The 27,468-nt window shown below is 41.9% G+C and overlaps 1 protein-coding gene across 2 annotated transcripts in view; it reads left to right on the forward strand.

The window, feature by feature from the left end:
- PEX6 (peroxisomal biogenesis factor 6) overlaps positions 1 to 27,468 on the forward strand; it is a 369,373-nt gene that overhangs the window by 323,675 nt on the left and 18,230 nt on the right. For both annotated transcript variants that reach the window (XR_004538689.1, XM_033936158.1), the window contains 2 exons: positions 2,295 to 2,411; positions 24,458 to 24,535. Coding sequence is in view for 1 of the 2 variants with exons in the window: in XM_033936158.1 (XP_033792049.1) it covers positions 2,295 to 2,411; positions 24,458 to 24,535 (195 nt within the window). In the remaining variant the exon portion in view is untranslated. The remainder of the gene's footprint in view (positions 1 to 2,294; positions 2,412 to 24,457; positions 24,536 to 27,468) is intronic.

Genomic DNA, 27,468 nt, shown 5'->3' on the forward strand with positions numbered 1-27,468 from the left:
ACTCTGCTGGTCACCTCCGATGTCTCAGAGAGGGTGCCATTGACCACTACCCTCTGAAGTATTCCACTCAGCCAATCATTGACCCATACAGTTAGTGTCTCACCTAACCCCATCGATTTCATCTTGTTTAATAGTCTGCGGTGTGGGACGCTGTCAAAAGCCTTACTTAAATCCAAGTACACTATGTCCAGAGACTCCCCCGAGTCAAGCTTTCCTGTTACCCAATCAAAGAAACTGATGAGATTGGATTGGCATGACCTACCCTTAGTGAATCCATGTTGACTGGGATCCCTTAGGGATGAGGGGATGTTCCCCTCATCTAAGCGAACAAGTGGAAGACTATTCCAATGATCAACCACCCTTTCAGTGAAAAAGAATTTTCTGGTGTCACCGTGCAGTTTCTCGCCCCTGATTTTCCACGGATGCCCTCTTGTTGCCGTGGGACCCTTGAAAAAGAAGATATCTTCTTCCACCTCGATGCGGCCCCTGAGATACTTGAACGTCTCGGTCATGTCTCCCCTCTCTCTGCGTTCCTCGAGTGAGTATAGCTGTAATTTATCTAGCCGTTCCTCGTACGGGAGATCCTAGAGTCCTGAGACCATCCGGGTGGCCATTCTCTGGACCAACTCCAGTCTCAGCACATCCTTGCGATAATGCGGCCTCCAGAATTGCACACAGTACTCCAGATGGGGTCTCACCATGGATCATAACTCTTTGAGCTCTCTATCTTCTGTATCAAACAAGGCAAACCTTTTGTTTAGTTTTATCTAGTAGTCTGATAGAATGTTTTCAATGTCTTATTTTGGGAGGTCTCTAATCTTCTTCTTGCAAAGCTTCACCTTGATCTTGCATATCAAAAGCTTGTGGTCATTTCCACAATCATCTCCTTGTTTAGTCCTTGCAGTCAAAACTTCAGATTTCCATCTCTGTCCTATGCAGATGTAGTCAATTTGATTTCGATACATGCCATTTGGAGAGGTCCATGTGTACTGGTGTTGTTTGTGATGTTGGAAATGGGTATTCATGATTGACAGTTGGTTTGTTTTGCACCAGCTTCATTTCTTTCTTTTATGCCATGCTTTCCAACCACTGCATTTTCAGATGTACTTCCTACTTTTGCATTGAAGTCCCCCATAATGATCAGTAGATCTTGTTATGGCATTTGATCTATTACATCTTGAAGTTGTTCATAGAACTGTTGTTGGAGCATATACTTTGATCAAGGTGACTTTAATCATCTTTCCTATAGATGGATTGACATGACTCTATCACTGATAACATTGTATTTAAATGCCACACCATTTTTCCTGTGTGTTTCTTGACCAGAGTAGCAGATCCAATGCTCATTTGATTGAAAAATTTCCTGTCCTGTCCATTTGAGCTCACTAATCCCTATTAAATTGGTTTTGTTCTTTTCCATTTGATCTTTAATAATTTCCAGTTTTCCTTGATTCATACTTCGTACGTTCCATGTTCCTATGTTAAGAATGTCTTTACAGCTTCTGATCTCCCTTCATCAGCATCAGGGCATCCTGGTGGCTTTGATCCATCAGCTTCATAAACACTGGGCATACTCTGGGAGTTGTTCAGCTCTTCTCTAGTTGACTTCTTATTTGCAAAAAGAGATAACAGCATTAATAAATGAAGAATTAAACTGATATTTTAAAATATCTATGCCTAATTTAAGGTCTTAAACTTTGCCTCTGATCCTTTGAACTTATTAATCAATTTCCTCATGTTATCATAGTTGCCCTTTCAAAACGTAAATGCTGCTCTAGTAGATTTCACTGCAGATATGAGCTCAAAGGTGTTCATTACGATTACTGTTACCTCTCGTACTATATCCTGCATTCTTCTAGGGACTAGATCTAAAGTAGCTCCCCTTCTTGTTGGCTCCTGGACCAGTTGCTTCAAGAAGCAGTCCATGCTTATGATTTTGTGGGGAGGTACCATATGCACCCATCTCCAATCATTTGGGACCTCTTTCAACTACAAAGAAGCAAGTTATGTTTTTAGCTTTCTTTGCGTACAATATTCTATAAGTTACGCTTCTTTGTGTTGCGATTTGTACTTATGTTAATCAGATGTCTTTATTTAGTATTGTGTTTGTCTTATTGAATACTGCCTAGGTTTGAGGTAAATAAAATTTGTTTTCAATTAAAAAATGAAAAATAAAGAAATAACCCATGGCACAGGGTTGTATTGCTGTGTGTGCTCCTAATGGGAGGTGGATCAGAATCACTGTCACAGATTTTTCACACTCTTCCCTCTTTCTCCCTATTTCTATTCCACAGAGTTGTGTCACAGATGCTGTCTGAGCTTGATGGACTTCATTCCAGTGCTGATGTTTTTGTCATAGGCGCTACAAACAGACCTGATCTCCTTGACCCAGCACTGCTTCGACCTGGCCGGTAAGTTTTTTCAGCAGCTTCTCTTCTAAATTTGGGTTAAGAACATAAGAATAGCCTTAATAGGGGCAGGATTCACTAAACCTCCAAGCCGTGCATGATCCGTTTCCTATTGCATACCGGCCGACTGATTCAGTAAAGGAGCCATTAACTTCTTATTGTAATGAGTAGATACAATTTTCTAATAAATATACACCGTCTAATGTTAGGAAGGGGGAGGTTTATATATTAGTATTCATATTGGGAAAATAATAGAGGGAATGAGGGGAGGGGAGGATGGTAATTTTATGTTTTATAGTTATGACAGGGGTGGCCATTCAACATATTACCAACAATTGGAAAAATCATAAGAATCTTAATTATACATTTTGGTGGAATTCGTTATGCCATATTTTTAAGATGGAAAGAGTAATAGCAGTACAAAAAGGGACATATAATAACTTTACAAAGATATGAGGGCCATTGGAAAAATATTGTGATGAATAGACATCACTCCTTTCTGTTCCTTTTCTTTTCTTTCTTAGTTTTATCTAGCACACTCAAGGGGGGAGGATGGATTTGAGATGTAATTAAATATGAGATGTTATAATATTGCATATTCTACTTTAATTGAACATGGGATGAAGGGGGGGAGGGAGGGAATTTACATTATTATATTTCATATGTTAGATAATTGAAGTGCTATATTGAAATTATTTTTATGATACATTTTTATGCACTTATTGTTTGATTTGAAAATGAATAAAGATTTAAAAAAAAAAAAAAAAAGAAAGAAAGATTGTCAAGTGCTATGTTTAATTTTATTGTCATGATGTATGTACATTTGATGTAAGATTGAAAATGAATAAAGATTAAAAAAAAAAAAAAAAAAAAGGGCCTGCATGCAAATGGGGATGATCGTTAGCTGTCAGGGCTCAGCCCAGCACATATCTCTCTTGCCTGCTCCCGGACTCTCCTGCTCTCTGCCGCCGTTCCCTGCATTGCAAGCCCGTGGTTTTAAAGCAGGCCTGCACTGCAGGGAAGGCGGCAGAGAGCAGGAGAGTCCGGGAGCAGGCAAGAGAGATCTGCCTGACACCCCCCCAGGCCCTGATCTCTCCAGCCTGCCTTTCTTCCCTGCTCTGCTGTGCCCCCCCTTCCCCTCCCCCCTGAGAAAAAAGCAGGAGGGATATCAGCTCCCTCCTGCCATCATATTAAACCAGAATAAAAAAAAAAATTTTTTTAAAGAAGCTTGGCACTCCCCTCCCCCCTGACCGGCATGCCCCCCCGACTCGGCATGGCCTTCCTCCCCTCCCCCCCCCACCCCCGACACCAAAGTTGGGACCAGGAGGGGTGCTTGGTTCCTCCTGCTCCTAGGCCTACTACCCCTGCCTGGTCCTGGTCGGACCCGGCCCACCCCGGTATCTGTAAAATTGTTGGGAGTAGGAGGGGTGCCCGGACCCTCCTCCTGCTCCTACCCACCGGCATCTTCGGGAGCAAGAGAAAACTCCTCCTGCTCCTATTCTCCTGCCCCGCCACTGCCCAATAGTGGCCTTAGGCCCTGCCCCATCATCTGATGCACCGGGGAGAGGCCTAAGGCACTGATTGGCTGAGGCGCCTCAGGCTCCTCCCTTTGGAGGGGCCTGGGCACCTCAGCCAATCGGGGACTTCCTTAGGGAGGGGTCTAGGGAAGTCCCTGATTGGCCATTGAATTGGGCAGCGACGGGGCAGGAGAATAGGAGCAGAAGGAGTTTCCTCTTGCTCCCGAAAATGCCAGTGTGTAGGAGCAGGAGGAGGGTCCGGGCACTCCTCCTGCTTCCGAAGATGTTGGGGGAGCCTTGCCCAAGGAGCAGAAGGGACCGGACACCCCTCCTGCTCCTAACAATTTTACAGGTACCGGGGTGGGCCGGGCCCAACTAGGACTAGGTGGGGGGTGGTAGGCCTAGGAGCAGGAGGGACCGAGCACCCCTCCTGCTCCTAACTTTGGGGTCGGGGGGCCGTGCCGGTTGGGGGGGGGAGCGCGCTGCTTTAAAAAAATTTTTTTTTTTAAATTCAAATTTAATATGATTGCAGGAGGGAGTTGGTATCCCTCCTGCTATTTTTCTCCGGGGGGGCGGGGGCGCAGCAGAGCAGGGCAGGCAGGCAGGAGAGATTACAGCCTGGGGGGTGTCGGGCAGATCTCTCCTGCTCTCTGACGCCATTCCCTGCAGTGCAGCCCCGCTTTAAACCCGCGGGCTCGCACTGCAGGCAAGGCGGCAGAGTAGGAGCTGTTTTCTTATTTACTTCTTTATTTCCACTTGTATTTCTTTTTTTCTTTTATTATAAAATTCAAAACAAACAACAAAGATTACCATACCAGTGCCAGTGTACAGTTTTAGTTCTTTGCAAGCCCCAAACATCTCTGAACAAAACTCCCCTTCCCACCTACTTGCCCAGGAGTTTAACTCTGAACCCTTTCCATACGTATATAAAAGTGTTCAAATGCATGTCTATATTAATAACCAAGTTTGCAATTCCTCTCAACTGCCTCACTCTGTCGTCCAACTTTAACCCATATGTATGTATAAACAACCAAATCTGTATCTCCTCTGGTGTGTTCTACATGTATGTTGATTTGTAACAAAAGAACAAGACAAGCGGCCCACCAAAGAATCCAACATGGAACAAAAGAAGATCAGCACACAATAAGGAGATTCAAATCAGGTTTATTCAAGGTGCTCCCAGGAACCATGCCTGATGTATTTCGCCAAACAAGGCTGGTCAATGATTACAAAAAACCATGTCTTTCATACACACAGGACACAGAACCACCCTCACCCAGTATGGAATAAGTATCACAAACTACCCCCCCCCCCCCAGTTTTTACAAAAGCACGGAAGAGGTTTTTAGCACTGGCTGGCGGACTGAATGTTCTGCGCTGTTCTGACAATCATCGGAGCAGTGCAGCGCATTCAGCATGCTGGCTTGTGCTACAAACCGAAGGAACGGTACAGTTTAGGGGGGTGAAGAAACAGTAGTGCATATCCCCCAATACTGAACAAAATATAAAGATAGCAGATGTAAATTTGAAAAAAGAGAAATAACAAATCACTTTACAAATAAAAATAAAACAAAAAATGGAAAATAAGATAATATTTTATTGGACTAATACATTTTTAAATTAGCTTTCAGAGGTCAAACCATCTTTCCTAGGTCAGTAAAGTATACTGTTGTTACAGTATTTTGTCCTGACCTGAGGAAGAAGAATTTGGTCTCTTAAAGTTAGTCAAAAATGTATTAAAATTAATCCAATAAAAGGATCACCATTTCTGTTTCTAAACACTTATCAACACAGCTCCAATACTACTTTATCCTGAAGCAAAAAAAGTTTTAAAAATAGAATTTTTTTTCCTACCTTTCTCTTGTGGTTTCTGCTTTCCTCATCTTCTTGTCATTCTCTTCCTTCCATCCAGTGTCTGTCCCTTCCAGAAATTATCTACCTCCCTCTGCCATCTCTCCTCCTGCTCCCCCCCCCCAAATTGGTCTGGCATCCATCATCTTCCCTCTGTTCCCCTCATGGTCTAAATTAAATTCTTTATTACTATTAGGTCCTTAGTTTCCCTCTTTTCACTGTGTCTACTCACAGCTTGCCACCCCTTTCCTTCACCCCTCCACTATCTCACTAACTCTATCTTCTTCCCCCATGCAGCATATGCCCCCCATCCAGCATGTGGGAAAGCAGCAGCAGTGGTGAGGAGGTGATGGTCCCTCACCTCTTCACTGCTGCTGCTGTTTCTTGATATGCGACTGAAGCTAATGGCACAAATTCTCCCCACTTCCATCATCTGCCCCTTCTCTCTCCATCCCAGGCAATTCCATCACATTATCCTGCCCTTTCAGTGAATTGCCTGGAATGGAGGAAGAGAGAGAAGGGGGACAGATGATAGAAGTGGGGAGAACTTGTGCCGTCAGCGTCAGGCACATGTTGGAAAGCAGCAGCAGAGGTGAGGGGCTAGAGGCTATCTTCCTCTCATTCATCTCTTTGCCACCCCTGTCCCTTGGTTTTTCCCACGATTTCCACAATTTCCAGCATATCCCTTCCCTCCATTCTTGTAGCCCAGAATCTCCTCTCCGTCTCTGATGGCCTGACATCTCCCTGTCCTTTTTCCTTCACTATCTTTCTATCCCATCTCTCTTCCCTCCCCCCATAATCAATTATTTCACCACCTCTCTCTTCCCTCCCCTTCAGGGTCCAAGATTGCTTCCACTCTCTTTCCTGCTGTTTTCTCCCCCTGTCACTCTATGATCCAGTCCCCCTCCTGCCCCTGTCCAACATTTCCCCTTCTCTCCCTCCCTCTCATTCCCTGCTCCAACATACCATATTTCTTGTTCTTCCCGACTGCTCTTCCATCTAGCATCTTCCCATCCCCAGGCCTGCCAGCTTCGCCTCATTTATTGCTCTCTCTCCCGCCGCTGCTGAAGCCTGTAAACAAATTTAACACATACCATGGGCTCAAACAGTGCGCGTGCCGCTGACGGCTTCCCTCCTCCTTCCTCCCCCTCATGTCGTAACTTTACATTTCGTTTATGGAGGAGGGAATAATATAATAATAATTTTATTTTTATATACCGCCAAAGCCATAGTAGTTCGAGGCGGTTTACAATAAGAAGAGCTGGACAGTCAGCAAAAAAATAACAATGAAGTCTTTGAATACATGAATATTTGTAGAGAGGGATAGAGACAGAGTAAAAGTCACAATGTAGGGACATCGAGTGCATGTAAGTAGTATACAGGGATAAGGCTTTAAGAATTCTTGGTTACAAATCGGTTAAACAGGTTGGTTTTAACTAGTTTCTGAAGTTGAGATAGGATGAGGAGTGCTTGATAATGTTGCCAAGCCAGCCGTTCTGTTGACTTGCTTGGAAAGCAAGAGTTCTGTCAAGGAATCTTTTGTATCAGCAGGTTTTTATTGTAGGGTGGCTAAACATATGTATTCTGCATGTAGGCCTGATGGAACAATCCAATTTAGAATGGGTTGACCAGGTATAGGGGAGCCATACCAAGAATCAATTTGAAATATGGGCAGCCAAATTTGAACAACACTCTTGCTTTTAGGGGCAGCCAATGAAGTTTTTGGTAGTAGGGGGTTATGTGATCCCATTTTTTTATACTGAAAATCAGTCGCACTGCCAAATTTTGTATGATTTGGAGTCTTTGAATGGTTTTCTTGAGAGACCCCAGATATATGATGTTGCAATAGTCGAGCAGGCTTAAAATGGAGGATTGCACCAGTAAGCGGAATGATGCTGCGTCAAAGTACTTTCTGATGGTTTTTAGTTTCCATTGTGTTGAGAAGCCTTTTTTGATCAGTAACTCTGTGAGAATATCTAGGGTGAGGTAACAGTCCAGAGTCACTCTCAGAATTTTTATGGAATCGACAATAGGGAAGTTCTGACCGTTCAGGGAAATTGAAGTATCTTTGATTTTGTCATTCGGGCTCGCCAGGAAGAATTTGTTTTTTTCAGCGTTGAATTTCATTTTGAACTCAGTCATCCATGATTCAATTTGCCTTAAAGTTGATACCAGATGATTCTTGGTCTCAGGGGTCAGGTTTGTTAGGGGAAGGACTAAGGTGATATCATCGGCATAGATGTAAAATTTGATTTTTAATTTTTGCAGTAGATTCGCCAATGAGGCTAGGTAGATGTTGAATAGAGTGGGGGATAGGGGGGAACCCTGTGGTACTCCGCATGGGTTTATCCAGCTGGAGGATTGGTTATTATCGCTATAGACTCGGTACGATCGTTTAGTCAAGAAACCTTGGAACCATTTTAATACATTCCCGGAGAGTCCAATTGTCTCCAAGCAGTCAATTAGGATAGCATGATCGACTAAATCGAAGGCACTACTTAAGTCTAACTGAAGTATTAGTGCACTAGAACCCTGGCTGAATAAATTCAGGAGGGAATCCAGCAATGAAGCAATAACTGTTTCTGTGCTAAACCCATAACGAAAACCTGATTGGTTGTCATTAAGTATGCTGAGTTTATCCAGGTTTGTTACTAAATCTTGGTTTACCAAGCCTTCCATCAGCTTTACAAAAAAAGGAATGTTCGCAAAGAGTCTGTAATTCGATGTCAACTTGATAGATTCCTTGGGAATCAGGCAGCGTCATGCGCACTGTTAGAGCCCCGCGGCGTGTGTTAAATTTGTTTACAGGCTTCGGCAGCGGCAGGCAAGAGAGAGAGAGAACAGTCGCAGGCCCAGTGTTGTCGATCGAGGGGGAGCCTGGTGTTGACGATCAATGCTGGGTGGGGGCCTATCACCATTTAAAAAAAAAAATTTTCAGTGTTTTCTTTCAGCGGGCTCCCTGACCTTTTTGGGCCCTAGGCACGTGCCTACTGGGCCTATTGGTTAATCCGGCCCTGCTTGTCCAAACCCTTTTTAAAACCAGCTACATTAACCGCTCTTTTTTTTTTTATAATTTAAATATTTCAAACAGAGTAAACAAGCACTGAACTCAAAGAGAACACCGTCAATACTAGTACAAGATCAATGTCAACATAAATCAACATAGGCATACAACCACAGCATCATTCCCCTCCAAGAATTACCCCCCCCCCACGTAAAGAACACTCTTCAGGATCGTACAGTCGCCAATGTTCTAAATATGCAATTTCTGAGTAATAACAGACCAGGTTTTCTTAGATTGTACATAGCATTCCCTACGTTTGGACACATATATTTCCATTTTCCCCATCAAAGCCAATTTCACGGTCCATTCACTTAAAGTGGGAACCAAAGACTGTTTCCAATATGCAGCAATAAGGCATTTAATCGCTGCCAAACCCATACGCAAAATACAAGTCTGCCATCGAGTCTCACAGATATTAGACATCCCAAGCAAACATGTTTGTGGAGTGACAGGAACAATGATCCCTAACAGCATAGACAAAGACCCCATCACTGCCTTCCAACAGGGGACTAGCACTGGGCACTCCCACCAGATATACATAAATGTGCCTGACACTTCCAGCAAGTATCCGAAGACTGAGGATACATCCTATGTAGTCTCTCTGGGGTATAATACCACCTACTCAATACCTTATAGGCATTTTCCTGAATAAGAGCACAAGTGGATGCTTTACCCGCCTCTCCACATATATGCTCCCACTCTTTAGTTGTGAAAGAACAATTGAGGTCTTTCTCCCAGTGACCCTGAAATCCAAATTTCGGTGTCACCCGTCCCCGTAAGTATTGGTAAATTATGTATATAGGCTTGGGCACTCTCTGCAGGGTACCCCACAGTTGTTCTAGGTGTTCATCCTCAAAAGGAGAAATCTTAACCCATCCACTAACAGACATAAAATGCTTCACCTGAAGGTAGGCTAAGTAGTCCCCGGCCCTCACCCCTGAGAGAAGTTGTAAAGCCTCAAAAGATACCATCGTCCCCGAGCTTAGAAAGTCACGAAAGTGAACCAGCCCTATTTGTTCCCACCTCTCAAAAACTGGATTGACTTTACCTATAGCGAAACTGGGTTCCTCCCTCAAAGATGCTAAAGTGGAAGTCACCTGCCCATTATTGCATTCTTGTTTAGCACGGACCCATATTTTAACCAAATATAAGGATTATTGGTCTCCCTCTCCCATTGTTGAACAGACTGAGAAGACCATAGCCTAGCAGCCAAACTTCCTGGGGTCACCATGCAGCGTTCCAACTGAACCCCCCACTTGTGGGCACCTACTTCCCACTCCAATAACATCTGCAACTGCGCCGCCTGATAGTACCATTGATTCGGAACTCCTTTTCCCTCTCTCGCTCTCTCTGCCCACAGCACCCGCTGGGAAAGTCTGGGGACTCTATTCTGCCAAATAAATTTCCAAAATTCAGCTTGTAGCATCTTAAACATCCGGGATGGTATGGGGATTGGCAAAGTTTTAAACAAAAATAACAACCGGGGTAAAATATTCATCTGGAGAACAGCAATCCTTCCCCCCCACGAAAGCCAGAGCCCCTGCCAGCGTTAAAGATCTAATCTAATCTGACGAAGAATCGGTCCATAATTAGCCTCATAGAGATCGGACAGATCTTGAGTCAAATAAACCCCCAAATATTTAAGTTTCTTAGTCACCCACTTAAAGGGGAACTGGCGTTGAAGCGCTAAAACTCGGGCTTCCCCCAGAGTAAGGTCCATCAGCTCAGTTTTATCTAAGTTGATCTTAAAGCCAGACACTTTCCCATATTCCTCAAAAATACCGAGCAAAAGGGGATAAGTGCGTTCCGGATCCATCAAATACAAAAGAACATCATAGAAACATAGAACATGACTGCAGAAAAGGGCCATGGCCCATCTAGTCTGCCCACACTAATGGCCCACCCCCTAACTACCTCCATGAAGAGATCCCACATGCCAATCCCATCTTTTCTTAAAATCTGGCATGCTGCTTGCCTCAATTACCTGTTGTGGAAGATTATTCCAGCGATCAACCACCCTTTCGGTGAAGAAATATTTTCTGGTGTCGCCATGAAATTTCCCACCCCTGATTTTCAACAAATGCCCTCTTGTTGCCGAGGGTCCTTTAAGGAAAAAGAGATCCTCTTTCACCTCGATACGGCCTGTGACATATTTGAATGTCTCCCCTCTCTCTGCGTTCCTCAAGTGAGTACAGCTGCAACTTACCTAGTCGTTCCTCATACGGGAGATATTTGAGTCCTGAGACCCTCCTGGTGGCCATTCGCTGAACCGACTCAACTCTCCACACATCTTTTTGATAATGCGGCCTCCAGAATTGTACACAGTATTCCAGATGGGGTCTCACCATGGATCTGTACAACGGCATTATGACCTCGGGCTTACGGCTGATGAAACTTCTACAGATACAGCCCATGATTTGTCTAGCCCTGGATGAAGCTTTCTCCACTTGATTGGCAGTCTTCATGTCTTCACTAATGATCACCCCCAAGTCACGTTCTGCTACAGTCCTTGCTAGGATCTCACCATTTAGGGTGTAAGTCCTGCATGGATTTTTGCCGCCAAGGTGCATGACTTTGCATTTTTTGGCATTGAAACTTAGTTGCCAAATCTTTGACCAATGCTCCAGCAGGAGTAGGTCCTGTGTCATACTGTCGGGCATTGAGCTTTTGTCGGGCACTGTGCTTTCATCTGTTATGCAGTTGCCTACCATGTTGCATAGTTTGGCGTCATCGGCGAATAATGTAATTTTACCTCGAAGCCCCTCAGCCAAGTCTCTTACGAAGATGTTAAATAGGATTGGGCCCAAGACCGAGCCCTGCGCACTCCGCTGATCACCTCTGTCGTATCGGAGAGGGTACCGTTTACCACTACCCTCTGAAGTCTACCTCTAAGCCAGTCCCTAACCCATGCGGTTAATGTTTCACCCAGTCCCATCGAACCCATCTTGCTCAATAACCTGCGGTGTGGGACGCTATCAAACGCTTTGCTGAAGTCCAAGTACACGACGTCCAGGGACTCCCCTATATCCAGCTTTCTTGTTACCCAGTCAAAGAAGCTGATAAGATTTGATTGGCAGGACCTTCCCTTCGTAAAACCATGTTGATGGGGATCTCGTAGATTCTCCTCATTCAGGATCGTATCCAATTGGCGTTTGATTAGTGTTTCCATAAGTTTACTTACTATCGATGTGAGACTCACTGGTCTATAATTCTCAGCCTCCGTCCTGCATCCCTTTTTGTGGAGTGGAATGACGTTAGCCATTTTCCAATCCAACGGGACTCTTCCTGTACTTAGGGAAAGATTGAAGAGCGCGGATAATGGTTCCGCCAGGATGTCACTCAACTCCCTGAGCACCCTGGGGTGTAGTTTGTCCGGTCCCATAGTTTTGTTCACCTTGAGTCTTGATAGCTCCTCGTAGACACTGCTGGGCGTAAACTCGAAATTTTGATGTTCCATGTCCCCTACCCGAATCCCACTCAAAAGGGGATGGTTCAGAATCATAACCGCCAGGGGTTCTATAGACAGTGCAAAGAGTAGTGGGGATAACAGACAGCCCTGTCGAGTGCCCCGAACAATGGAAAAAAATCCTGTATAAGATTGATTAATTCTGAGACAGGCTCTAGGTGCATTGTATAAAGCTCTAGCCCACTCACTGAACGCCCCACCAATTCCCATTTTCCTCATCATCGCCCATAGAAATTCCACAAAACCCGGTCAAAAGCCTTTTCAGCATCTACCGCCATTACCGCCGCAGGGTTCCTTCCCTGCTACACCTTCCACAACAGATGTAGGGTACGCCTAATATTATCCCCCACCTGTCTCCTTTGAATAAACCCTGACTGATCCTGATGGATCATGGTAGGTAGCAGTCTACCAAGGCGTAAAGCCAGAACCTTTGCTATAATTTTCGCATTTACGTTCAACAGGGAGATAGGTCGATACGACCCACAAAGTGTTGGATCTCTACCTGGTTTCAATAAAATCGTTATCCCCGCTTCACCCATAGTACCAGGCAATAGGCCCCCTTGTTGAACCCCATTTATCAATCGCACTAACAAAGGTCCTACCTGATCTCCAAATTTCTTATAGAAGCAACTCGTGTACCCATCTACCCATCCAATACAGGGGATTTCCCCGGCTTAGCTCCCCGAATGACCTCCAAAACCTCCCGAAACGTCACCGGCTCATCAAGCCGCACTTGATCGTCATGATAGACCGGCAACTCTACCCTTTCCAAAAAGCTCTCCACCTCCCCTTCCATCCCCTCCCTTGCCCTCCCCTCCTGAATTATATAATCATCGATAAAAATCCAGAAAGAATTTCCAATGTCCCTATCTGTAACCTGTACATTCCCACTCCTGTCCTTAACAACAGCGATAGTAGCTCGAGCTTGTTTTAGTTTAATATATCGAGCTAATTGAGCACTGCATTTGTTACTATGTTCATAAAGACAGGACTGGAAGTGCTCCTGTATATGATTATAATCCTCCATCTGGAGATGCATCAATTCCTCCCGTACTTGGCGCAATTGTGCAATGTCCGAGGATCTGGACAGGTCTTATGTGCCAATTCCAATGCAATTAATCTTTCACGTAAGTCCAGTTGTACTCGAGCTCTATTCCGTTTAAAGCGAGCACCCCATTTAATAAACACTCCCCTCAGTACTGCTTTAATTGCATCCCATAAAATTCCATCTGACACCTCAAAGTATCGTTAACCTTCAAATAAGTAGTGATGGTGTTAAGAACCTCTGTCACTACCTCAGATGCATGAAGCAGTGATTCATTCAGTCTCCAGTACCTGATACCTCCCTCTGGCAGTATTCCCATACAGTCCACTGAAACCGGGGCATGATCTGAAACTTGGTTCCAATCAATCACAGCCTCCCGTACTGTGCTCCATTGGTTCCGAGAAATCCAAATCCCATCGATTCGTGTATATGTATTCTGAGCATGAGAATAATAAGTATAATTACGCTGAAGAAGACGCCAGCAGTCTACCAGCCCCAGAGTGTGCATAAATGCTCTAAATACCCGTGAGTGCCCCCTATGAGACCCCCCTACCTCCCTTGGAGTGATCCACCCTCCCATCCGGAAACACATTGAAATCCCCCCCCCCCAAAACCACCACTCCCTGGATAAACATCAATAAATCATCCTTCAATCCTTGATAGAACCCCCCCCCCCCCCCGATCCACATTAGGGCCATAGATATTTAGAATAGTAACCCTTTGCCCCTGTAATGAACCTTTCAAAACTAAACATCTCCCCCGTACATCCCTGTAGACCTGGTCAATGACCAAACCCAGTCCTTTTCTCATCAAGATTGCAATCCCACCCTTTTTTTGTGGGGATGTGGGCCTTGATGTGTCCAAACCTGTTCATAGGCTGGATGTTGCAATAACCCAGCATCCCTGGGCCTCAAATGTGTCTCCTGTAACATGCAGATGTCCCAACCCATTCTCTTCAGTTCTCTATAAACAATACTCCTCTTCCCTGGACTGTTCAACCCGTTAACATTCCATGACCCTATCCTGAGTAAATTCCCATTCTTTCTATTCCCCTGATTTCCTCCCCTCAAATTCTGAAATTTCCCCAACTCCCCCCCCCCTCCCCCCCACACTTGACGATCCAGTATGTTCCAAACCAGCCAATGAGAAAAGATGAAGTCTCTCCCAAAAGGCAACTGACTCCATAGTCTCTCCACCATAGGACAGTTCCCCTGAACAGATCTTTAACTCCCAAACCAAAAAACCCCAAGCACTATGCCCACAGTCCCTCCAACAGCACACAGAACATCCCATTGCACCCATACCTTCCTGTAAGAAAACCCAAAAGCAGTGCGCTTAAACACCCCATTCATCTCCCATAGCCACCCATACGCCCTAGGCGTAGACATCCAGCCCAACAATCACCCCCCCTAACATCCTTATATCCAACACACACAGTCACCCAGGCAGTCCACTCCACTCAATGAGTTCTTCAAAGTCAGCAGTTCACAAGATGTGGAGAAAAGCTGCACATCCAAGCATCAAAAACAACCGCTATAGGTTCCCCCGGAATCTTCCATGGTTCATTTCTCCATCAGGGTTTACTTTTTAGTGGCGCGAGTGACCGTGCGCCAAGTCTCCTCCGATCTGCCTCCCTTCGTCGGGGTCCCTCCGCTGGCACCATCGGCAAGTTGTTGCATCCTAGGTCCTTCAAAGCCAGCCACCATGTCCATCCTCCGTGACTTGCCATTCACTGTCATCCACACCCCAAACGGGAACAGCCATCTATATCTTCACTCTCAACACCTGCGTCACTTCACGGAAAGCTCGACGTTTTGTAGGGTGGATAAAGCCAAATCCTGGAAGATCCCTACTGTTATGCCACATCATTGAAACTGTGGCTGCCGCCTGGCAGCTTGTAATATTTTTTCCTTCACCAAGTAGTCTCCAAAGCACGCAATAATGTCCTTAGGTGCTCCCAATCGATCTGCTCCCAGACCACGATATGCCCGCAGTAGAACTATATTTCCAGCGTCGATCTGTTCCTCAGGTCCCATCAATTGGCTACAAAAGTCTTGCACCGCCGATTTACAGTCCTTGTGCCGCTCATCTTCCGGTATGCCTTTGAACCGCAAATTACAGCATCAAGATCTATTTTCAAGATCTTCAATTTGCGCTTGCAGGTCAGCCAACTCTTTCACCTGCTGTGCCAGTGTAGTCTTATTTTCCTCTACCGTCACCTCCAATCGGGTGACATGCTGTTCCGAGGCCTCAGCCCTGCCTCCCAAGTCCCCAACCTCAGCCCGAAGTTCTGCCATTGCCGTTTTTACATCCTCTTAGATAGAGGTTTGCATGGGAACAGGGATCGCAGGAATCCCATGGGAATCCCCTCTGGCCCACAAGGACCCCCCTCTGGCCCACGGGGACTCCCACGGGGATGGAAGGCTTTGGAAGCAGGGTTCGTCCATATAATATAATAGACACGTCAGCCTTAGTAAAAGAGGGGGTTTATAAGTTAATTATCTGAACAGAAAACAAAAAGGGTTCCACCAAAGAGATTCCACAAGGAAAACAGCAGCGCAAACACAAAAGAAACTGTGGAATTGATGATCCTGTCAGAAGAAATTGCTGCTTTTTATGGGGACGGGTGGGGATGGAGGTAATTCCTTGTGGGGACGGAGAGGATGCTGGCGGGGACGGGTGGGATTTTTGTCCCCGCGCAACTCTCTACTTTCAGACCCCCTGCATTTCAGCTTTCAGGTCATGAAACCAGGTCTCCAATTTCTGGTGCAAAGCAGAAGTGCCATCTCCAGACAGGGCCGAGATCGGGGATTGCTGAGAAGGTCCCAGTGACTGCGCCATCTTTGTTTTCACTGCTGGGGATGCCGGAGTTTTCACTGTCCGTTTTCGCTCGCAGATTTCTCTAGCCGCCTTCGACTCGCCATGCACTCGCCCCACCGTGACTCTTTCGAGCAGGAGTTAAACCGCAATCGGGAAGCTATTTATGCTCTTTTAATTACAAGCCCCTCCGGAGCTCAAATTTTATCCTGCCATTCGGTCGAGTGACGTCACTTCCTCCTACATTAACCGCTCTTACCACATCCTCTGGCAATGCATTCCAGAGTTTAACTATTCTCTGAGTGAAAAAATATTTCCTCCTAATGGTTTTAGAAGTATTTCTCTGTAACTTCGAGTGTCCCTACCCTCAGACTAGATACCTCCTAGGAACATGAAACTGTGAGGCTTCCCAAATTTGCTACACTGCCTGGATGAAGTTTATAGAGAACTAATTGTAGTGCAGACCTGGGACATACAGTTTGTGAGGTGGTTTGCAAAGAGCTGTAAATGGCAGACCCTCAAGCACATTGGCTGCCTGGAAATGGCTGTTATGAAAGAGACTGGATGATGGTTGGAGGGCTTTAAGAGGGCTGGTTGAATGCTGGGCAGTGGGTAGGGATCCCCCAGAGAGTCAGTTGCCTTTTAGCTTTATCAAGAGGGTTCAGTCACACAGCTGACAATCTGCTTTGGGAAGAGAGACTGCTGGCTTCTGCTAGTAAGTTGCAGAGGTATTTTAAGGGACTGAATGTTTTGGGGGTGGGGGTTTTTTTTGCCCACAGACACTAATTTACTAAGGCTCTTTTTCCTTTTCTGTTCCTAAAAGAGCTACTGCTCTTCTTGGAGAGGATTCCCTCCCCCTCTCAAAAAAAAATCACTGTAGATTGGGGTATCCCTATTGCGGGGTCTTCTAGAATTAGGGAGATCCTGGATTCTCTACAAGGAGAACTGTTCCAGCACTTGGTAATGGAATCCAAGTGGGAAGGCTACATACTGGACTTAATGTTTACAAACGGGGAAAGTGTTTCTGATGTTACAATGGGTGATCATCTGGCATCCAGTGATCATTGCATGGTACAATTTGATATTAAAGATGGGTATAGAGAAGGTTCTAGATTTAAAAAAACTAACTAGATGGGGGATTATGTCAAGGAATTGTCTGGATGGGAACGTCTGGAAGGAGTGGAAATGCAGTGGGCAAAACTGAAAGAAGTAATTGTAAGAGCAACAAACCTTTTTGTGAGGCAAGTAAGAGGAAAAGAAGGCCGCTTTGGTTCTCAAAAGTAGTAGCTGAGAAGGTAAGGAATAAAAGGTTAGCTTTCATAAACTACAAAAGATTGCAGAAAGAGGAAAACAGGCAAAATATCTGGAAAAGAGGAAGACAGGCAAAAATATCTGGGAAAAGTTGAAAAAGGCTGATAGAGAAGTCAGGAAAGCAAAAATACAAATGGAAGGAAAAATAGCTGACATGGTATATGAGATGAGCTTATATGAGATAAGTGCAAATGTTTAAAAATTTTTTTGATATATATTTTTCACATACGTTTTAAATATTTATTACACGTTGCACTTTATTGGAGCTGTATAGCTGGTTGCAGTAATTTGCACAAAAATACACGATATACACTTACCGGCTCAATGAATGACACCTATTACCTGTCAAAGTGGTTTTAGAACACAGCTGTGTTTAACCTTACAGGTCTCTGAGAGCGGTATAGCGATATGAGCAAGAACTCTTTATATTAGTCTTCAGTTTTGACTGGTAAAAGGGGGAGACAAGACATTTTTAAGATATATTGGTGATAGGAAGAAGAGCAAAAGTGGCATTGTGAGACTCAAAGGTGAAGGGGAGAAATATGTAGAAGCTGATAAAAAAAGGCTGAATTGCTTAACAAATATTTCTGTTCTATGTTCACGGCTGAAGCGCCAGGAGTGGGACCACAGAAGACAAAAACGAATAGGGATAGAAACATGATGGCAGATAAAGCCAAATGGTCCATCTAGTCTGCCCATCCAGCGTATCCATCCTCTCTTTGACTGGGTGACAAGAGAATTGGATAGAAGACATGCACTAGATGTGGTGTATTAGATTTTAGCAAAGTCTTTGACAGTATTCCACACAGACATCTAATAAATAAATTGAATGCCCTTGGGATGGGCCCCAAAGTGATGGGGTGGGTCATAAACTGGTTGAGCGGAAGCCGACAGAGAGTAGTTATCAATGGAAATCGTACTGAGGAAAACCACCTGAAAACCACATTGGAAACAGTAGAAAAATGGATGACAAATCATAAGTTGAAGCTGAACTCAGACAAAACTAAATTCCTACTACTAGAGAAGGACAAAAAACCATCCCTAACTGAACTGGAAGTAAACTCAATCAAATACCCAATACAGAGCTCCCTCAAAATCCTAGGTATACATTTAGACAGATGCTGCACAATGCAAACACAAATCCATAAAATCACCCAAAAAGCATTCTTCACAATGCGAAATCTAAGAAAAATCAGAAAATTCTTTAATAAAGACCAATTCAGGATCATTGTCCAATCCCTTGTGCTAAGTATTGTAGACTACTGCAACAGCCTTTACTTACCTTGCCCTACCAACACAATAAAAAAACTACAGACCATCCAGAACACAGCCCTCAGACTCATATACTCACTCAGCAAACACGACCACATTACCAATGCATACTTAGAATCTCACTGGCTACCAATAAAAGCAAGAACAAAACAAAGGAAACAGATCAAAAAACAATATATAGAATTAGAAAAAGAAATAAAAATATTAGAATCTAAATTGATAAGTAAATGGGAATATGAAGTTTTACAAGCTCTTTTGAAAACAAAAGGTAAATATAATGAATTAACTTCAAAAATGATAAGAAAAGATTTGTTTTCCAAGCAAACAGTGTATTATGGAAATTCTAATAAGGCGGGAAAATTATTGGCAAATTATCTTAAGGCAAAAAAAAAGGAGAACTAATATTAATGGAATAAAAGATGATAATGGTATAATAACAAATCAAACAAATATAATATTAAAACAATTTTTAAATTTTTATAAGGATCTGTACTCTTCCGAACCTTATTTGGAGAAACAAAAAGATGGAAAAAAATTTTTAGATTTAATTAATGGACCCAAAATTCCTGATCATATAAAACGAAGTTTAGACGAACCTATATCATTAAAAGAATTAGAAACAGCATTGAGATCTCTTAGAGTTGGATCCGCTCCAGGTGGTGATGGTTACACAGTAGAATTTTATAAAACATTTCAAAATATCCTTTCCCCACATTTATTAAAATTATATCAGACACAACTTATAAAAGGTAATATAAAAGGTACTATGGCTGAATCAATAATAATTGTTTTGCCTAAGCCAAATAAAGATCCTACTTTGGTTTCGAACTACAGGCCTATATCTTTGATAAATGTTGATAATAAACTTTTGGCGAAAATTTTGGCTTTGAGATTAGCCAAAGCTCTCCCACATATTATAGATATGCATCAAACGGGTTTCGTTGCTAAAAGACATTCCTCCAATAACTCTAGATTATTATTTCACATGCTAAACTTATCAAAAAAAATGGATGAACCGGCTTTTACAGTTTCATTAGATGCTGAGAAAGCATTTGATAGGGTAGAATGGAATTTTATGTATCAGGCTTTAGAATGGTTTGGTATAGGTTCTGGATTTATACAAATGGTAAAAACATTGTATAGCTTCCCGATTGCAAGATTAAATATTAATAATATGATATCGGATGGTTTTCAATTGCAAAGGGGAGTTAGACAAGGCTGTCCTTTATCTCCTTTGTTATTTGATGTTGTATTAGAACCCTTATTGTTAGCAATACAGCAAACGAGGGAGATACAAGGTATTCCATATTCAGATATGGAATATAAAATTTCGGCTTATGCGGATGATATTTTGCTTTATTTGAGAAACCCAGAGTCTACCTTATCTTCTTTATTGGAATTAATTGATAAGTTTGGCAAATTTTCAGGTTATAAAATTAATTGGAATAAATCTGAAATTATACCCTTGAATGTTTACTGTGTAAAAGGATTATTTGATACTTTTCCATTCATATGGAAAGAAGAAGGATTTAAATATCTAGGCATTCAAGTTAAAAAAACAATTGAAGATACTGTAAAAGAAAATGAAAAATATGTATTAAAAAAAGTAACGGAGTTATGTGAGCAATGGAACCCATTACATATTTCTTGGTGGGGAAGAGTTCAAACTATTAAAATGATGATGTTGCCTGTAGTTTGCTACCAAATGAGTATGATACCTATTTATTTTCAGGGGTCCTTTTATAAAAAGCTTAATAGAATTTTAACAAAATTTCTTTGGCTTGGTAAAACACCTAGAATAGCTTTAATAACCTTACAAAAATCAATTAAGGAGGGAGGGGTAAATTTTCCAAATTTTTATAGGTACCATCAAGCCTATATTCTACGTCAGGGTATGTATTGGATCCTCCCAGAACTTATAGATAATGCACCAGATTGGTTATATTTGGAATGGCGCCTTATGTTTCCCCTAAATTTAGTTCATCTACCAAGTATTAATATACCTAAAAGATACAAAGAAAATAAAATAATAATGGATACTTGGAAAACATTGAGATTTATTGATAAATTAACACCCATCCCAATATACAAATCAACTAATCAATCCATATGGATAAACTCCAAGATCAAAATTGGCGGAGCTCAAATCCTTTGGAAGAACTGGATTATTGCAGGCATTAGATCTATAGACGATGTTATTTCAGAAGGTAAACTGCTGGATTTTTCACAATTGCAACATAGATTTGGTCTTAATAAAACACAAAGTTTTAAATGGTTGCAATTGAAGCAGGCCATTCAGGTTGGGTTCCCTGAATGGAAATCATTAAACAATCAATATAGTTTAAAGTTCTTATGCTTTAAAGCAGACTTCCTAGGACATCAAGCCGCATTGTGGTATAAATTAATATCTGGATATCTAAATAAAAAACCAAAAAATGGTCTAAGAGACATTTGGAGCATTGAGATTGGACATCAAATTAATGCATCTCAATGGCCACTAATTTGGTCTTGGAGAATGGGATGTACAGTGTCAGCGTCTATGAGACAAACATGGTTCTTTTTATTACATAGAGCTTTTTGGACCCCTACTCGTTTGCAAAAATTAGACAGTTCTAAGTCTAATAGATGCTGGCACTGTAATCTAGAACCAGGGACATTAGATCATTTATTATATCATTGTCCTTATATTAAAATTTTTTGGAATTCAATTTGGCCACAAATTAATAAATTAATGGAAAATCATATTGCAATATCATATGATACAATTTTATTTGGAACAATGATGAGAAAAAAAAGTCAAATTTCACCAGAAAATAATAAGCTTTTATTAATTATGACAGGGGTTGCCATTCAACATATAACTAATAATTGGAAAAATTACAACAACCTAAATTACACATTTTGGTGGAATACAATATGTCATATTTTTAAAATGGAAAGAACAATAGCAGTACAAAAGGGGACATATAATAAATTTATAAAAATATGGGGGCCATTGACAAAATACTGTAATGAATAAATAATATGATGTTTTCTTCTTCTTTTCTTCTTTTAAAGATTTTTTTTTTTTTTTTTTTGTGACACACATAAAGGGGGGATAAGAAAAATCAATTTATACAAAGTATGTTATAATATATTATACAAAATGTAACGTATGAATAAAAGGTAATAAAAGGGTGAGGGGAGGGAAATGGGACAAAAATTGTTTTGATTATATTATATTAGATATAAAAAAGTTATTGAATATTTATCAATTGTATTCTAATATGTTGTATACTTTTTATAAAAATTTGAAAATTAAAATATTATATTAAAGTAATGAAAGGGAGGGGGGAGGGTGAGGGGGAAAATCAAATTCAGATATATAATGTATTAGATATAAAAGTGATAATATGCATTTATCAATTGTAATTTATTATTATGTACACTTTATGAAAAATAAGAAAATAAAAAATAATGGAAAAAAAAAAAAAGAACACAATTCAAACTCTACTGTCTCATTTTCAAAGTAACCCACAGCACGGCACCCAGTTACCTAAACAACCGTTTTCATTACTACCTCTCACCCAGAAGAAGGAGAACACAGAACCTTTTCACCTACCCACCTCTCAACGGTACTCGTCTTAAGAAACTTTACGACAACCTTCTGGGGACACAGGCAGCTAAAATCGACTCTGACATCTCAAAACTCTGACCAAAACAACAGACATAAAAGAGTTCCGTAAAGAAATAAAAACACTACTGTTCAAAAAATATCTCCCATCACTCTAACCACCACCCAATGAGTCCCCAATCAACGCCTTTGGAAACACCCACCTAAAGTATCTCTTTGTCTGTGATCCAGAATGTACTGTAACTCTTTTACACTACACCCGATTTAACTTGATTCAGTTGACATGTATTATCTCTGTGATATGTATTATCTTCTGTTATATGTATTATCTTCTGTGATATGTATTATCTTCTGTGAAATTGAAGTATCATAATCCTTTACTGTTCTGTAACTTACCCTTATCCTGAAATGTAATTCTACTGGAACTGCCCAGATAATTTCTATATTGTAATCCGCCTAGAACCGCAAGGCACAGGAATAGAAATCCGTAATGTAATGTTACCAGTGGTGTGCCTCAAGGTTCTGTTCTTGGGTCTGTTCTTTTTAACATTATTATATGCAATGTTGCTGAAGGGCTTCAGGTAAGATTTACCTTTTTGTGGATAATACTAAAATCTGCAATAGAGTAGACATTCTGGATGGTGTGAATAAGATGAAGAAAGACCTGACAAAGCTGGAAGAATGGTCAGAAATTTGGCAGCTAAAGTTTAATGCTAAGAAATGCAAGGTCATGCATTTGGGCTGCAAAAACTCGAAGGAACAGTACAGTTTAGGTGGTGAAAAACTTATGTACATGACAGAAGAGCGGGACTTGGGTGTGATTGTATGTGATGATCTTAATGTGGCCAAACAGATTGAAAAGGTGACACGAAAGCTAGAAGGATGCTAGGGTGCATAGGGAAAGGTATGGCCAGTAGGAAAAAGGAGGTATCAATGCCCCTGTATAAGACTTTGATGAGACCTCATTTAGAATATTGTGTACAATTCTGGAGGCCACACCTTCAAAAAGATATAAAGAGGATGGAGTTGGTCCAGAGGAAGGCTACTAAAATGGTGCGTGTTCTTCATCATATGGCGTATGGGGACAAACTTAAAGATCTCAATATTTATACTTTGGAGGAAAGGCGGGAAAGGAGAGATATGATAGAGACATTTAAATACCTACATTAGAACATAACATAAGCAGTGCCTCTGCTGGGTCAGACCAGAGGTCCATCATGCCCAGCAGTCCGCTCACTCGAGGCCCATCAGGTCCAGGACCTGTATAGTAACCCTCTATCCCTTTTTCCTTCAGGAAATTGTCTAATCCCTTCTTGAACCCCCAATACCATACTCTGTCCTATCACACCCTCTGGAAGCGTAAATGTGCACGAGTCGAGTCATTTGAAAGGAAGCTCTGGATTGAGAGGGCATAGGATGAAGTTAAGAGGCTCTGGAGTAATCTAAGGAAATTCTTTTTTACAGAAAGGGTGGTAGATGCATGGAACAGTTTCCCAGAAGAGGTGGTGGAAACAGAGACTGTGTCTGAATTCAAGAGGGCCTGGGATAGGCACATGGGATCTCTGAGAGAGAAAGAGATAATGGTTACTGTGGATGGGCAGACTAGATGGGCCATTTGGCCTTTATCTGCCATCATGTTTCTATTGTTAAAGGTAGAGTAGGTGAAGTGAGAGAGTTGTCAATGGCTGGCTCCTAGATTGTATTTAAAGGCCTGCTGTAAAGTATCCTGAAAAGGTTAGTGATGCTATGTTCAGAAATCAAGTGGCCTGTTTCACCAATGCAATATCCTTGTTCACATTTCTGCATTGAATTATAGATACTAATTATAGATAAAACTATAGAGTCCACAATTAAGAACTAGCTCAAAAATATACTTCCATATAATAAGAACATAAGAGTTGCCGCTGCTGGGTCAGATCGGTGGTCCATCCTGCCCAGCAGTCCGCTCACACGGCGGCCCCCAGGTCAAAGACCAGTGCTCTAAATGAGTCCAGCCTCACCTGCGTACGTCCCAGTTTAGCAGGAACTTGTCCAGCTTAGTCTTAAAACCCTGGAGGGCTCATTTGTTATGAATTTTTTTCATTTTTCTGACAGGTTCGATAAATTGCTCTTTGTGGGACTAAATGATGATCGAGAATCCCAACTCCGCGTGCTGAAGGCTATCACAAGAAAGTGAGTGCTCCTAAAACTCTCTGCCTCTAAGCTTTCCTTTAGAGAACAGCACATCATAAACATGAGGTATTTCTGGTGGATTCATTACTCTGAGTAACATATCAAGTTTGGGGGAGGAGTTTGGGATTTTTTCAATTAATATAATAAGCCAAATAACCTAACCTGTGGGCCCACCCCTGAGCTCTAATTGCCAGGACTGGCTGGACAAAATATAGAGGTGCCACATTCTTTTCAGTTAGAGAAAAAAAACTGCAAATATGTTAAAAAATAGTTTTGCACAAAGAAGATGTACACTGTAAACTGCATGCTCTGCTACGTAACACCAGGAAACTGGACCACAGCAAGACCTGAATTTGAAGACTTTATATACCGAAACTCCCTAACAGCAACCTACAACCTAATCCTAGGAGACCTAAACCTACACCTCAAAGACCAATCATCCAAACAAGCAGAGAACTTTCTCTCATTACTCGATGCCTTATCTTTTTTTATTTTTTTATTTTATTTATTCAATTTTAATTGAACATACAGCATAAAAATGCATTAAGAAACAGAAAGCACAATGCTATAAACAAAAAAAAAACCAACAAAGTATTTTCCGTAAGGAACCTAACAAAGAAATATATTCATAGTTTCAAGTTTATTATTAATATTTGATGAATCGCTTATTCAATTTACTAAGCGATGTACAAAATTTTAAAAAAGAAGTAAGTTACAAAAAAGACAAACCAAATAACATAATTCTTGACAATAAGACTAACATGAGTTAGGGTGGAAGGGGGGTAAAGTTACAATTTTTCTTAGAGGAAATAAACAAAAAAGGAAAAAAACAATGGGGAACGGAAAAGATAAAAAACCTGAGAACATTGATCTTATCTAAAATTTAAAGGTTAAAAGCGTCTTTAAAAAGATAAGATTTTAAGGATTTTTTAAAAGAGGTAAGATCCTTTTCATCTTTAATGTATTGTGGTAATGAGTTCCACCATTGGGGGCCCATTACGGAGAACATATCAGGTCTTCTCGTGCCTACTATTTTCAAAGAGGGGATAGATAGGAGATTTTGAGAGGATGATCGGAGTGGTCGGGAAGTGTTATGGGGGTATTAGCATTCTAGCTATAAATTGGGGTTCATTGAAAGTTAAAGTTTTGAATATTAGCAGCATGACCTTGAAGGAAATGCAATGGCTGATAGGGAGCCAATGAGAATCGATCATCAATGGTGTGACTTGGTCATATTTCTTAGCGTTATGGATTAGTTTAATAGCTGTATTTTGAATGATTTGCAGTCTTCTTTTTTCTTTTAGGGAGATATTAATTAAAAGTGAGTTACAGTAGTCCATTTTAGCTATAATCAGGGAATGAATTAGTATGTTAATCGATTTGGGCTCAAGACATTTGGCGATTGATCGTATCAAACGTAATTTATAAAAGCATGTTTTAACTAGATAAGTAATGTGTTCATGAAACAGTAGTTTATCATCAATTATGATCCCAAGAATTTTTAAAGTGGATACTAACTCCAATGGGGTGTTATTAAGGATAAATGGGGACTTCAAACCTATGTCCTTTTTCCAGGCAAAAAGCATGGATTTAGGTTTTTTTATGTTTAATGCTAATTTGTTTGAATTGAGCCAGTTTTGTATTATTTCTAGTTTTTTATTTATAGACAAAATATCATTGTTGTTTTCTGGGTCCAAAGGATGGATAAGTTGAATATCGTCCGCGTAAGAGAAAGAAGTAAAACCAATTGACTGGCAGATGCTCAGTAATGGAGAAAGAAAGATATTGAACAGGAGAGGCGACAGAATAGAACCTTGGCGAATCCCAAGTCCTCAACTACAAAAGAGGAAGAGGATAAGGAAAAAGAGGCACATCTCAAAAGAAAAAAAAGAACTTAATAAAATAATGATGACATCTCGTCCGCTAATAAACTACAGTCTTCCATTTTCCTAATAATCAAATTATTCCCCCCGGACCCGACACCTGAACCTGTATTTTGCGCTTATTCTCAAGAAAAGCCTCCAGTTGTTTGGGATAAAAAAAAAGATACCCATTTGACTCATACAGTATTAAACATTTACAAGGAAAACGTAAAAAGAAATGAGCACCCAGGGCTCTCACCTGAGAGCACAGAGCCAAAAATTGCTTCCTTTTCTCCTGTGTATCTACACAGACATCAGGAAAAACCCATACTTTGCCTCCCAAAAACAATTTATCAGAGTTACGAGTTGCTCTTATACACTCTTCTTCCAAAGATGTTTCTACTACAGTGGTACCTTGGATTATGAGCATAATCCGTTCCAGGAGCATGCTCGTAATCCAAAATGCTCGTTTATCAAAGCAAGTTTCCCCATAGGAAATACTGTAATGGAAACTTGCTTTGATACGTCCCCCCCCCCCCCAATGAGAACCGGCATTGCTCCCCCTGAATGCCCCCCATGCGATCCGGCACCCCCCCCCCCCGACGCAATTGAGCATCCCCCCCCATCCCCCCCCGCCGCTTCTTACCGTCATCTGGGCACCGGCACCAGCATGTCCTGTGCGTTGGTGCCGGTGCCCGAAGATCGGCCTCCTCTTCTGCTGGGCCTTGAGCATCTGCGCATGCTCAAGGCCTGCAAGTTCACGTTCTCTCTGAGATAGAACATGAACTCGCAGGCCTTGAGCATGCGCAGATGCTCAAGGCCCAGCAGAAAAGGAGGCCGATCTTCAAGCACCGGCACCAACGCACAGGACATGCCGGTGCCCAGATGACGGTAAGAAGCGGCAGGGGGGGTGGCCAATCGCTGGGGGGAGGGTGCACGATCGCGGGGGGCACTTGTAAATCGAGCCACACTCAGTTTCTGAGGTGCTGATTTTGCGAATGTTTTGCTCGTCTTGCAAAACACTCGCAAACCGGTGCACTCGTAAACCGAGGTACCACTGTATTATCCCAG

This window comes from Geotrypetes seraphini, chromosome 3 (assembly GCF_902459505.1).
Source record: "Geotrypetes seraphini chromosome 3, aGeoSer1.1, whole genome shotgun sequence".
NCBI lineage: Eukaryota > Metazoa > Chordata > Amphibia > Gymnophiona > Dermophiidae > Geotrypetes > Geotrypetes seraphini.